The following is a 15304-nucleotide window of genomic DNA, read 5'->3' on the forward strand; positions in this document are numbered from 1 at the left end:
AGACTATCCTTGAGCGTTTATTTACATAAGAGCATTGTCATGATAATGATATTTTTAAAACAACACTAGTTTAAATCAATATCTCAAACTTTTTTTCTAGGTGCAAAAAGATCAGGTTTAACTGATCTACAGTAATACAGAAGGCATATGAAAAATTGGTATTACAATACTTTCAGGTGCATACCGCTTTACAAAAATAATACAATTACAAATAGCCTACAATAAACAATAGAAAAAATATTAAGTATATTGCTTATTTTGATCTCAATCCAGAATATGATTATAAATATATTTTCATTAATTAGCAAAAATCAAAATATCTACAACTTTTTTTCACACCCCATAAATACAGAACGATTTATATGGTACAAAAGATTCCCCTTTTTATCAGTCTTTACACTCAAAACATTAAGTAAGTGGCTGATGAATACATGTCAACATGACTTAAAAAGCATAACTCAAGTAAATAGCTTAACATTTTATTTCGTAAAAAGTAAGGGTTTTGTAATCGCTACATATGCAACATTCATTTCTTTCCTTGGCAATTTTCGAAAATACTGGACTTTTGAGATTTTGGAAAATCCTAATGAGTTTACCAGAATTTGATAACACATGGATATTATTACTATGCATACCAACAACATATATATTTCCCAGTGAATCGCTCTCCAATCCATATGGACATTTTAGTTCGGGACTAGTATAATCCCAGGCAGTATCCTATTGTTCACTTATGCCTCTTACTTTGTTAATCTTCCAGTCAGTATACACAATGATTCCAGATTTTGCAACAAGAATATGAAAAGCAGAAGAGCCTGCTGTATCAAATTTCTTTATTTCGTTACCAAACGTATCCATTTTAACAATCTTGCTGCCACATGCCAAGTATAACCTGATATCCCAAAGCTTTCAAAATCAAGGTTGATGCTTCTCACTCTCTTGAAATCAGATATAGAAAACACTTCAATAGATTTTGTAATTTTGCATGTCACAAACAATTCATTTCCTTTTTGCAATATGCCAAAAGGATCATAAAGATATCCTATGTCTCCAATCAATTTCCATTCCTTCTTCGAGATTTCCCCATAACAACATTTCCCATTTTTCCATCAGAAAATATAAATGATTTGTTTAAAAGAAAAGTTCCATTGCGCACACATCCTCCGTTGATGTTAAATTTAGTAACTAAGTGTAACTGTACATTCTCCAAATCAAAGATGTCACTTTTGATGTCGTGAAAAATTTCACTGACCTCAATGGTTGCTAATGTTTTAATGTTTTACACTTCTTTCAAAATAGTTTCTTTTTTGACCATTATTCGCACTCCCCTCGTTCTAAATCTAGTGCTTCTCAATTGCTGAAATGACTTATTTGTAGCACAATATTTTTTCATAAAGGTTGAATCATCTTTTTCTTTAGCTTGTTCAAGCATGTCAGAACAAAAGTCAGCAAACTGGATCCCATCATTGAAAGTGACTACATTTCTGGTTAGCATTTCTTTGCCGTTCTTGACAACAGCAGAAAACTCATTCAAATATTCACTTCTCAATCTTTCAATGAGACGAATAACATTGTTTATTTCTTTTTCAGTTTCTTCTGTGATTTTGTCTAAGTTGTCTTTTAGTTCCGTAATATTCCTCTCTTGTTCGTCTTTTGCGTCTTTTAATTTCTTTCTAAAACTTCTTATATCTTCTACCATGTTATCAATTTTGCCACTTGATTTATACGTTTCTACAGCCTTTTCAACCGCTTCAACAGAATCACATTGTCTATGCTTTGCTCTACGACAGATTATGCAACATGGCTGTTCATGTTCGTAACATTAGAGATTCAACTTTTGGTCTTGATGCTTTTTGCAAAAGTCATCTTTTCCTAAAATTGATTGTATATGTTGCGATATGATCTGATCCAAGGAGCAGACGTTGTGGCCCCTTGACAACAGAAGTTTTCTATGGCATTTTTAACCAATCTTGCACAAAATCTCCAAACATGATGAACAAAAGTCAGACGCGTCTTCCTCCTCGTTATCTCTCAAACAAGGATCACAAAGTTTCTGGTCTGGACTTTTAAGAGGGCTGGGTGGTTGTGGCCATTTTCAGACTATATTGATCTCCTTTAGAAGAAGAGCTCCATATAAAGATATACAAAATGATAAAATTTTAAAACTAAAATGTATGAAATTTTTGTTTGCCAAATGACAGTTGACAGCTTAAGATATCATATCTAAAACAAGATGTGTTTGTGAAACACTGATGCCCCCGTATGGCAGCTTATGGCGAAGGTTAAAGTTTCTTCAATTGCAAGTCAAAATCCAGGCCAAAAGATAAAAAATGTTAATACCCAAAGGAAAGGTCTTGTCTCGAGGAATACACCTGTGAAATTTGAAAGACCTAGATACAACTGTTCAAAAGTTATGGCGAAGGTTAAAGTTTTTTTAAATAAAAGTCAAACGTCAAGGTCAAGGTCAAAGTGGTTGGTATCCAAAGGAAGATCTTGTCACAAGGTTTACATATGTGAAGTATGAAAACCCTAGCACCAATCATTCAAAAGTTATGGCCAAGGTTAAAGTTTTTAAAAAGTAGGTCAAACTCCTAGGACAAGGTCAAAGGGTCAAAGTGGTTGGTATCCAAAGGAAGGTCTTGTAACAAGGATTACATATGTGAAGTATGAAAGCCCTCGCACCAACCATTCAAAAGTTATGGCCATGGTTAAAGTTTTTAAAAAGTAGGTCAAACTCCTAGGTCAAGGTCAAAGGTTCAAAGTGGTTGGTATCCAAAGGAAGGTCTTGTAACAAGGATTACATATGTGAAGTATGAAAGCCCTAGCACCAACCATTCAAAAGTTATGGCCAAGGTTAAAGTTTTTAAAAAGTAGGTCAAACTCCTAGGTCAAGGTCAAAGGGTCAAAGTGGTTAGTATTCAAAGGAAGGTCTTGACACAAGGATTACATATGTGAAGTATGAAAGCCCTAGCATCAACCATTCAAAAGTTATGGCCAAGGTTAAAGTTTTTCAAAAGTAGGTCAAACTCCAAGGTCAAGGTCAAAAGGTCAAAGTTGTTGGTATCCACAGGAAGGCCTTGTCACAAAAAATATACATGTGAAGTTTGAAAGCCCAAGCACCAACTGTTCAGAAGTTATGGCTAAGGTTAAAGTCTCATAAAATTTTGCAATAGTGGGTCAAACTCCAAGGTCAAGGTCAAAAGGTCAAATATGATGGTACCCGAAGAAAGGTCTTGTCACAAGGAATACACATGTGAAATATGAAAGTCATAGCTCCAACCAATCAAAAGTTATGGGCAAGCTTAAAGTTGACAACAGACAGACAAACAGACAAACAGACAAACAGATAAACAGACAAACAGATAAACAGACAGACAGAACAAAAACAATATACCCCCGGGATCTTTCGATCCCGGGGCATAAAAGTAAGTTATATCTTATGGTTAATTTCTTGACCCCCGAGCCTCCTTAAGACTTTTCTCCAGTATTTCATTCACAGGGAAACATTCTGCCCATTCCGCTGGTTTATCAAAGGGCCCGACAACAGGAATGAATTCTCGACACAATGGACAATTAAAACCCAATCTTGTGTCCGTAGATTTACACTTACAATGTGTGACGATAAACAGTCCTGACAAAAGGAATGAGAACACGGTAGATATCGCGGTGTTTTATATTTCTCAAAGCAAATAGAACATACTGTGACGTCCTCAAATGACGAAATGTCAGTCAAAGCGGTGGCCATTATCTTTAACGCAGTGCCTGTTAGAGTTTATCTCCTGCTTAGAAAATAAGGACACTGCAAGAACTATATGTATGAAAGCTTGTATTAGTCATAATTTCATTCTTTTCAAATCTATACTTGTAAATTAATAAATTTTGCAAACAAACTCCGAAACGGGTGCAAGCGAGTTCTTACTAACTCCTCTATGAATACACTAGATACAAGATGATGTCCGTAAACTATATTCAGATTTTACTCGCATAGTAAGTATCGTACATTAAATTTGAAGTCTACTTTCATTTTCTATAAACAGCCATGAAATAGCAAAAAACGTGAGTATGGTGACAATTTCGGTTGGCGGATCTAAGTTACTGGCAATTTTTAATGAAACTGACAACAAGCAATTGTTTATTTACAGCTAAACTTCGAAATCTCGAACACAGATATCTCGAAAACCACGGATATGTCGACGTAAGGCCGCGGTCCCGACGAAATTTGCTTTATAAATGATTAAAATAAACCCCTTTATGTCGAACACGGTAATGTCGAATACCCCCGTTATCTCAAAGTAAAATTGTGTACCCATTAATTAAAATCACATGCGTTATCTCGAAGTCACGATAATTTTCCGCTCTGATTATCAAGTCCGTTAGGTAAACTGAACGCTTTATTGAGCCACCTGTCTGTCACGCACGAGTTACCCTTGTTCCTGTGATCAACAGATAATAGCGCAATAATTATACGAGGTGTATGTATGGCTTAGCTTGATTTTAATTATGCAAGCCAAAGGTTTAGTTTATTAGTCTAATGCATTCGCGTGGATTACACGTTAATTGTTTTGTGGCTGGGGTACGCTTATAAATCTTGATAAGCGCTATTTAATGCTATGTGTAATAAACGTGCTTGCATACTTTATGCATATAAAAATGAAAATTATAAACACCAAGTGAAACAAAATTCTGTAATTTAATGCAATTAAATTTATTTTTCCTATATGAACGCGCAGAATTTACAATCGTCAGTACACACCATCATCTGGTGAGCGTGTGTCGCAGTGAAAACTTGTGCTATAGTGCCATGTGATTCAGTGTTCTGTAGTTAGACAAAAGTGCGTGTTTCTTCTTTTGCATTTGATTTTATCATTGTAAAATATTTTTTTTAACTGATTATAATGTATGAACATGTATTTCCAATAAAAAAAGATATATATTTCTTTTGCGTTATTCTGACAGCGACCGGTTTTAAATTTACAATGCATAGACGATATCCGGTTATGTATACATGGGAAACGATGCTAGCGGTTGACTTGCCGGGTTGGTAGAAGGATTATACTTCTGTGCATAAAATACAAAGTTTTTATTTTGTGAATTAGAAAGAGTATGTAAAAATCTTTTTATTGCTAAATACATGTACATGTATATTAAAGAAATCGTATACAGAATTTCAAACAAGAAGGAATTTGACATGTTTCTACTATTAAGTCCATGTTCATTGCACTAACTTTATTTGAAGTTCATTAGAATAATAACACTCGATATGTCGTACCCCCGGATATCTCGAAGTTCATCAACGGTCCCGTCAACTTCGAGATAACGAAGTTTAACTGTATTTCATAAAAGATCATCACTGAATTATTCAATCAAAACTTGATTTAAAAATGATATAAAAGAAATAAGTTGTGATAACCGATTAAAAAAGGAAAAGTGCAAATTATTTCCGACATTCACCGATCTTAGTATTGACGGAAACTTCTAGAACATCATTTAGTCCGATGTTAAAAAGAAAAACTGCATGAACGAAAAAAAAAACTTTTGTGTGAAAGGTCATCGAAATAATGGTAAATCATTGATAACACTATAAGTTGTGAATATATTTATATATATAATATATATATATATTTATAGATTCCTCAATTTGTAGTTCGTAATAAATTTGCTTACATGAAAAGAAAACATTATTGAATAAGGTATTGTTCAAATACAATTAAAGCTGTTAATATTTTGTGCTTTAATCAATACATTTCAAGGGTTTTTTTTTTTTCGATTACAGTCTTTTGTATATCAAATACTGGGCATATTCATAGGGCGTTAAAAGCTAATGTTTACAACAAAAAAATCAATTTATCATTAAAATGTTCATATTTGCTGCTTTTTTCCTTGACGGAAATGAAATAAAAGCACCTGAAGTACAATATCCATAACATAGTACATGTATATTAACAGGTTTCACATAAACGTCAATCAATGAAATTGTTATTTTCAAGTTTTTACAAAAGGAGGGTGGGGGTGGTTAGGTACATCTACTTCAGCTCCATAGCTAAATGTGGGATTTTGAACAAAGTATTTCTTCCTACTATAAACCTGTAGGCTGTCGGTAGAAACTACAATATATATTATTGGAATTTTTCTGTCGGTAGTGGTATAAATTGAATTCCCCGCGCTTGCGCGGGATTTTATCTACTATTTAATAAATGGATAACCAAATATAGTATTTTGAATATTAATGATACTCGTAATGTTATATTTTCTAGATATTTTTTCTTATCTATAATAAGATATTGAAACCTTTGCATGATGCATTGTACAAACAAAAATTAAAAATGGCAGTGATTTAAAGTACTTGTTTGATAATATGCTACACATACAAATGGCTAGATAAACTAGTCAAAATGTTAATACATCAACCAAGTTCAAGTATCATATGGGGAATACCGAGACTTGCTTCAACAACCTCGTTAAATTAAATCTTATGGCCCTTCTAATAGAAGTACCCTGTTATGGTCCTTGTAAGCAAATATAACTTATCATTTCGTCGTATTTTGACAGCCATATTTCATACCAATTGTTAGGCCATGTACGTACTAAATTTTACTAAGGATTATCCGTCTACCTGATAAATACATAGGGCTCACAGCGGCTTTGACGGTTGACAGGGGATACATACTCCTCCTAGACACCTCTTGAATTTCCGGGGCCCTGTGACAGATTTATTTGTTTGTTTGTTTGTTTTTTTTAATTTTTATTTTGATCAATGTTTGTTATTTTCACCTTTTTGATTCATTTTGCAAAATTATATTAAAGGAAAATGTAATGTATTTGAATACCTGTTTGTGAAAAAATTAAGGATATTGGAAAATAAAGCAATAATAAACAACCTAAAAATTTTCATTTATTTTCTTCAAAATAAAAATTATAGTGTAGTGCTGAGTTTCAAGTTACAATATTTTAGCATAACATTTTGTTTTGTATAGAATTACATTGTCAAAGCTGCCTCTGTGTCATCTTACAGTTCTATAGAATACAGAATACATAATTAATCAGAATTTGGTCATATATTGAGGAAATAAAGGAAGTGAAGGCTACAATTAATTTCGATCAATACATTAATTTCCGTTCAGAAATTTTCAAAAAAATATAATATATTTATATTTTTGAAATGTACACTAAAGTTGCATTTTCTCAACCTTTCATCAGACAATTATAATAATAACTGGAAAATGTCCGTCTCCATGAATTAACAAATGGGAAAATACAAGTGTATACAAACTATTTAGGAGTTAATAAAAATGATAGATAATGCGTTTTCTACAGAAGCCCAGAAAAAAGACATACAAAGTAATCTATTCAAAGTAAGTATCGAAAGTGAAAAAGAATGCTAATGAATTGTCACAAATCTAAAGAGCATATTTATGGGGGTTTTATGTACAAAAATAATACTTTTATAATACTAACACATTCACACACACACACACACACAGAGAGAGAGAGAGAGAGAGCAATCCGTAATAATATCTCTGTTAGTCTGTCATAAAAAGCACACTTACTATCAATGTGTTAAGTCGCGAAACACGCATGACATCACAACTTTTATTGAATTTATAATAACAATACAAACTGCAAATATTCAATGTTCAAAAGATCTAGCTAACAATGAATTTAAAAAGATTTTTACAAATATGCTAAAATTAAAGAAAAGTCGATATTGGATTTTCCCTCATTATTTGAGGTAAATATAGTTGTCACAGAGAAATCATTTAACAATAGGGACCCTAACAAAAAAGTACCATAGTTAACTATAGTTAACTATAGTTTACTATAGTTAACTAAAGTAAATCAAAGTTTTCACTATAGTAAATCAAAGTATTTTTACTATGGATTTCAGATCGATCGCTATATTTTAACTTTTAAGATTCCTACAAGTAATTTTCTGCTATTAAAAAGAAATATTTCTTGTATATTTACATATTATTTCAAATATTACATCATTGATATGTAATTTAAGAAATATTAAGACTCTAAATCTTCAAAAAAGTTCTTAAGTAAAGTTTCATAGTAAATCAAAGTATCAAAGTATTTACTATAGTTAACTATAGTAAACTATAGTTAACTATGGTAAATTTTTATTAGGGGATACTAAAATAAATATTACATAAGAAATCTATTTTTGGTCTTGAAAAATTTTGACTTGAGCTGCTTATGATAAATAAATTACTTCGTTGAGATATCGAATCAACATTAAGCTACACAAAATAAATCTATAGAATTTCAATTGAATATAAAATTGGTACTACTTTATTTCATTCATATTATCTGTCATAAATATGGTTTCTTTAAGAAAAACCTGATTATTAATAGATTCCAATATTAATGTAAAAGACCTTTTTTCCTAAGGTTTTGAATAATTTTTACATTTGATGTCACACTGAATAATATCCATTTTGTGCTGAAAATCAATCACATTTCCCACATTTTTGCTGTTAAGAATAGTAGCCTCTATGTAATCAAACTCATTTCATTTTGCAATAAAATATATAACATTCACAAACCTTTCCTTTTGTTTCTGAAAATACTTGTCTTCAGCTACGAATATTTTTAAGAAAAATTACTCCTGTCAGATAAGGAATCATGCATCATCCATCTTAACATTCTTGATTAAGTGTCAGTCAATCTTTGGACATGATAACATATTATGTCGGTTGTCGTAGTTACTGGTTGGTTGGAGACGGTGGCATCAGGTATGTTATCTCTTTAATGTCTCCATCTTTGGAACACACAAACAGTGAATCTTTCAAAGAGACACAACAAGCTGTGGGATATGCCATCTCTTTCAAAATAAGAAGACACTTTCCAATGCTATTTAACACATGTATGCCATCATTTGGATATGCAACAAGAATGTTACACTTTTTATCTGTTGCAACAGTTCGAGCTCCGTATCCAGATATAATTCCGGAAGGTTTATATGAAAAACAAACATTTCCGTTTGGGGATAATGCAAATACTTTCTTTGATACTCCATCGGCTATGCAGATATCTCCGTTTCTGTTTTCAGCCAGGAATCGGGGATTTGTATATGGTTTTCTGTCTCCCTCATCACCCAGATATCCTACAATCTTGCCCTCTGATTGAACTTTGATAACCTTCCCTTTTTTCGTCTGTGCGTGATACAAACCTATCCAAACATTGCCTGGATTAAGGAGGGAAAATGCTATACCTCTAGGGGTCCACCCATCAGCTTTAGATGTAAAAAATGGTCTGGTAGCCTCAGTTGAAAATTGTTCATCTGTTTCATATACCTTTTTGCAATTCGTTGCCGAGTAAAGAATGCGAGAATTAAAAGTAGCAATACATCTGATAAAAGAATTTCCGTTAATTCTCTTTAACTCCTTATTAGACCAGTCGCGATCTCTCTGCTTTTGATAGAGCACGACGGACTGGTCATTGCAAACAATAATTCGCTGTGATTCTGGCAAGTCTGGTAATAGTGCAATGCTCCATGTATCTTTTATATTCTCATCATTGTCTACGATTTCCTCTACGTTAGGCTCAGACGATATCTCTCTATCATCTACACCGTAAAAAGCAAATTGATGAAAACGAGGAGAGCCCTTAGTTTCCAAGTGATCACCAACGCATGCTTTGCAAAGTTTCGTTTCGCAGGGTATACATGTAAAACGCACATTTTTAACACATTTATCACAGCGCACGATATCTTGGCCTTGGAAAGGTCTGTCATCAGGTTTATTTATTCCCCCAGTATCTCCATTATTGCCGAGTCTGTTGATATTATTATAGATCTAATTAACATTTGATAGAAGACACTAATTGATTGTGATATTTACCTACTTTACTATTCATACAAAGAAACAAACACATTTCAAAAAACAATTCCAATGCCATTGACTAATTATACAATTTATAATTTAATTTCTCAGTTAACAAATTGAAAAAATGTTACATTTACTTACGCAAGTTTCTTCAATGTTTTGGCCGTCATAATATTTATTTTCTAGAAGCGGAAACTCAGATAAAAGTTCTTGGACCAAGATATCACAAACTGGTATTCTACGCAGGTAATTCGTTATCTGTAGTCTTTTGGAATTGTGTCGTATTATATACAGGCTATTTAAACATTTAGGATTTTCCCCTTTTAGATGCTTTCAGAAAACAGACGTATCGATTGGCAATATAACCCATTTATTTATGAAGGAATGAAGCTTATTTTAACCTATGTTATCCGTTATAACATAACTTGGGGCAGTTTACTCTTTATAAACCGCGAAGCGGTTTATAAAAAAGCGTTTTTGACGCAACTCATTGTGACGTGGGCAACTTATGTTATAAGATATAAACTAAATCTTTTATCCAATCAAATGACTTGTTACAACTAAAATTAAATTATTTTATTTTATTTTTAAATCTGTGTTTGTGTTTGTGTGTGTGTGTGTGAGAGAGAGAGAGAGAGAGAGAGAGTTTGTTGTTTGAAGTCCCTCTTGAGAATTTTTCACTCATATGTAGACGCCACCACTTGACGGTGGAGGGCTGCAAATTTATAACTATGCTCGGCACTCAGGGCCATTGAGTACTGAGGGATCTTTTCCGTGCCAACGCCTACTGCGGGACCTCGGTTAATACGGTCTCACCCGAAGGACCGGTCTCCACGACCCGCAGTGGATTCGAACCCACGAAGTAATAATCAGCTCCCTTACTCAGCGATTCTAGAACAGTACTCTAACCACTGAGCCACGCAGGCAACTAGAGAGAGAGAGACGAAGAGAGATATGCATGTATATTTGTGTGTGTCAGATCTTTCCTTTTCATTTCTCATCATATTTTGTTTGTATAAGTAAACAACTACAATGTTTAAGTTGATGTCTGATGATGAAAGAGAGTACGTGTTGTATGTTTAACCATAGCAACGTTTCTTCAGGTCAAAGAAGTCAACTAAGGTCTTATGGCCAAAGAAAACAGTTTTTTTTCGCATTTAATAGTCGAAATATAAATGTCCGTCAATTTACTCCCTCCAAACTAGATCCTGCATTTTCAATTTGAAAAATATTTTAAGAGATCTAAAGAATTCAAATTCGGTACCAATTAAAACACAGATACCTCTTCACATTTCAGCAAGGAAAACCAACATACGATGATCATCATCATATTTAACATTCAGACACATATGAGCTATTGTAGCACAAATAAAAAGTATGTGATAACAATGACTTCGCTGTAAAGGTGAATTTATTATATCGATGTTTACTGCAACCGTGTTTTACTGTACTTGATAACAGTCTTGAATACCCCAACAGCTTCCCACTTTTACATAGGGCTCACGGCGGGTGTGACCGGTCGACATGGGATGCTTACTCAGAGGCACCTGATCCCACGTATGGAATTTCCGGGGGTCCATGTTTTACATCCGTTCATAGATTTGTATTGTTTGTAGATTTTCTTTTAGATTGATCAGTGTTCGATATCTTCATCCTTTTCATTACTACTAAGCATTTTGCTTTGTTATTACGACAAAGTGAGTTTTAGGGCTTTTGTGACTGAGTATTTTTTTTCTGCGTTAGTATACCCTTTTTAGATATGTCTGGACCCACGGTTTGATTTGTCACCTTAAAAACAAGGAATGCTGCTGTCATTTTATTAGTTTATAAGCCTTGATTTTTAATGCAAAAAATATACTATAGTTGGATGAGATACATATGTATGCACTCAAAAAGTGTGCCATTATTTTATAAACGAGATGACTTGGTTGACTTTTTGTTAGAGTGCTACAGAAACAAAATGCATGTGAGAAACAATATGTCGAAGACATGCGCTACACATGTCTTATTCTTTCATATTTTGTAATGAAGAAGCAGATAGCTAGAACATATGTAAATCAATTTATATCTCCAATATTTCTTGGTTGAATATTTGAAGGTATTTCAATCCCGGAAAGCACAATCTTTTTTTCAAATTTTAGAAGGAATGCATGAATTAAATAACTTAAATGATGTTTATAAAACAATTTCTCATACCTTGGTTTCCATATATTTATGTATACGAGGGGTTATCAAAAAGTTCGTAGACTCGCGCTATAAAATTAAAATCGCTTTAGGTACATCAATGAATTTTAACACATTTAGTTAGCATAATTTTTTTCTATCTATAGAATAAACCGTATATCATAAGTTTTAATAAATTGTTTATGATTTTGTAAGCAATGGTATGTCAAGCCGGCGCAACCTCAAATATGACGTTTTTTCTTCATGAGTGAAACTGAGAAAAACTCTTTTGGTATGAGCATTTGTCATTAAAAAATCTCGTTAATTCAGGCATGTGGTACGACATAATTGTTCCGTAAAATTTGCAATTTTATCCCATTCTGTAAGTTCTTTGAAATTTTATCGTAAATATTATATGGACTTCCAAACAATTAAAGGCTTGAAAAGGACGTCAAAAAGGGGGAGGAATTTCTTTTTCCAACATTCTTTAAAGTTTCGCATCTGGAAAAACTGGTATAGATCCTAAGGAATGTTTAAACGGGCTACAGAAAAGTAAAATGCGTCCAGAGTGTTTGATTTTAAATGCCCAGAAAGATTCAGAGGGATGAAAGATGCACAGTTAATGTCGATTTGTAGTCAGGGTCTCAAAAGTCAGTCAGGTCCAAAAGTGACGTTGATCGTGTTTTGTAGAAACTGAACTCCAACAAGCTAAGTATTCTGGCATAATCAAGAGAGGATCTTTCCCTATGTACAGATCCATTTACAATATTATATGCATTGAAAGCAGCTGTTCATGACATTGTAAAGTCATATAAACAAGACGGGCTTAAGTCCTTACCTAACTCCAGGTATTTTCATCAAGATAAGTGTACGAGGCGGACATTGAGAAAGAATGACGTTGTCGCACGTCATGAAACTAAACGGCGACAGCGCCGGGTGATTATATAATGTCTTTTTATTTTATAATAATTTGGTAAATTATCAACGTATCAAGCCAAAAATGTCAACATTTCTTAAACTTTTGTTGTTTTATGCTCCTTACAAATTTTGTAAGCACAGACTTCATAATATCAATTTTATAGCGCTAGTCCACGAACTTTTTGATAACCCCTCGTATATATATATACCCTAGTTCTAGTTTAAATTATGAAAAGTTTCCCTCCACAAATATATAACTACAATGATAAGCAAGTCTTGTATTAAATACAATTGAACACTTCAATTCCGCCTGACTTCAATTCAACCTGGAGATGATGGTTACAAATGAATCTGGTATTGATGTTGGCTCCAAGTCCGCCTGAGGTGCAAATGACCGAAAACCCTGAAAGTGACAACGACTTATGCATCAGCAATTTCATTATTAACACCTGAAATATGACTAGCCCTGAACTGGATATTGCTTAACGTTGTGTGAAGTACCAAAGAACGTACCAAACACATAACACGTTCAGTCTTTTGAAATTTTTTGGTTTCAAATTGTTACCAAGCCTCATTGTCGACTTGGAAAATATTTTTTTTTTTTTTTTTTTTTTTTTTTTGCTGAATAATTGACATCTTCAAGCATGAATTGCTAAGACAATTGGAACAAATTCAAGAAATGAAAATCAACCAATAGATCCCAAAAAAGCACCACAGCCAAAATCTGAATTCCCTGCAGTTGTCAGTAAATAGTTGGAGTTGCTCATCATCTTCCCAGTCAATGCGAATAACAGCAGCTATTGAACATATCTACGAAGTTAAACCATTCATTCAAGTCCTCCTTGACTGTAACTGAAACCCCGATAAAGTGATGTAGTTTGGCATCAGCTTGCATTAGATCATAAATACGCCTTGTGAATGCCCGATCCGATGGAATGGCAAGCAAACAGAAATTCACCATACCTGCAAGAGCCTGGAATTCCCTCAGAACCGCCTTCCATTTCTCCATAAAACTGTTGATCAAATCCTTTAAACTACTTATCAACTGGGATTCTTATTATCATTTCAACCGAATCTTACTCAAAACCCAAAAAGGTTAGGAAAGTTGAAGGCCACACTGAACAGTTAAGTTGACACCTAACTGCTTACAATGCCCCACAAACAGTGACATAAGTTCATCACATGTATTGCTACCTGCTCTACCAGCAAACAAAAAGTCATCTAATTAAGTAATGCACCACTTATTCCTGTCCAGACTGTTGCTTCAATATCCACTCCAAACAAGATAAAAAATTCCTCAAAAAGACTACAAGACGCTGAAAGCTCAAAAGGCAGGCATTTGTCAAAGAAAAAACATATCATTTATTCTAAAACCTAAATGTTTAAAATCTGAACAGGAAGCAACCTAAACGCTAAATTGAGGTACATTTTACCCATCAAGGCCCCCTTATCCAACAAACTTAGTAACCCAACAGCAGCATTTAATGAAGGGTAATTGACTGAATAAAATGATGGGTCATAATGAACTGACATGATAAGATAAAATGATGAATAAACCTAAATGAGCCATATTGCTAGAGTTTCCAATCCCGTTAGTATATACGTCCCTGCATAAATCTAACTTGTTTTGGACTTTTTTATGCATATCCTAGTTATCTAAACAACTCGTTACGAGTTTCTGGGTAATTGCAATGCTACCTAAAAGACCAATTCGAGAAAAGTTGGAAGTGAAATTCTGTTTTAGGAATGCTACAGAAAGCAAATGACTTTCCACAATTAACCTTTATTATGATTCATTACTGTGCCGTTCAGCAGCAGTATCGATCTGTTGAAATCATCGCGCACCATCACGTACTTAGTATGGTTTTTATGAGGGGGGGGGGGGGGAGGGGGCAACTTGGCAACTTACATGAAAAACTCTGACAAGCCAAAAAAAGTTTTCTATGCAAAAGCGCAGCGTAAAAGTCTTATTGCCATGGCAACCAGGAAACCTATACGCAAATTATTTCTGTGTTTATTCCTCTTATATGATCTTTTGATGTTTTGTATCTTGTTCTGTTAATTCTTTTATATAAAAGCATAATTTTAAATTAAATCAAATCAATCTTGGAATTTAGCGATTTTTTTTAAATGATAGCCTTAAAATAGTTCTGAATCTAAGGAGAATCCATAGTGTGCAAGTCCCTCTCAGACACAGCGGTTTACCCCATACCCTGCATTTCTCAGGTATCACACCGGTAATTCACCAAAATGTTTCTTTTTTAAGTGTCTAAATGATGATGTTTTGATTACTGATGCCCAGCTTAAGACCTTTGAGTGAAAGTTATTAAACTCCTTTGTTTGAAAAGTTATAAATCGGGCTCTCAAACATTAGGCTATAACAATTTTTGTAA

The 15304-nt window shown here is 33.6% G+C and overlaps 2 protein-coding genes across 2 annotated transcripts in view; both read right to left on the bottom strand.

Moving 5' to 3' along the window:
- Positions 1-471: 471 nt before the first annotated feature.
- LOC133176758 (tripartite motif-containing protein 59-like) lies at positions 472-3747 on the bottom strand. Its single transcript, XM_061311829.1, is given in 4 exon segments — positions 472-697; positions 1455-1781; positions 3457-3610; positions 3613-3747. Coding segments are annotated over 4 exon segments (840 nt in total). The 5' UTR covers positions 3746-3747.
- A 4961-nt stretch (positions 3748-8708) lies between these two features.
- The window catches only part of LOC133176759 (uncharacterized), a 38602-nt gene continuing 32006 nt past the window's right edge, over positions 8709-15304 (bottom strand). Inside the window, exon 3 of the mRNA XM_061311830.1 lies at positions 8709-9571. Within this exon, the coding sequence (XP_061167814.1) occupies positions 8709-9571 (863 nt within the window). The remainder of the gene's footprint in view (positions 9572-15304) is intronic.

Source organism: Saccostrea echinata, unplaced genomic scaffold, assembly GCF_033153115.1.
Source record: "Saccostrea echinata isolate AGI-Se365-2 ecotype Australia unplaced genomic scaffold, CSIRO_AGI_Sech_v1 ptg000081l, whole genome shotgun sequence".
NCBI lineage: Eukaryota > Metazoa > Mollusca > Bivalvia > Ostreida > Ostreidae > Saccostrea > Saccostrea echinata.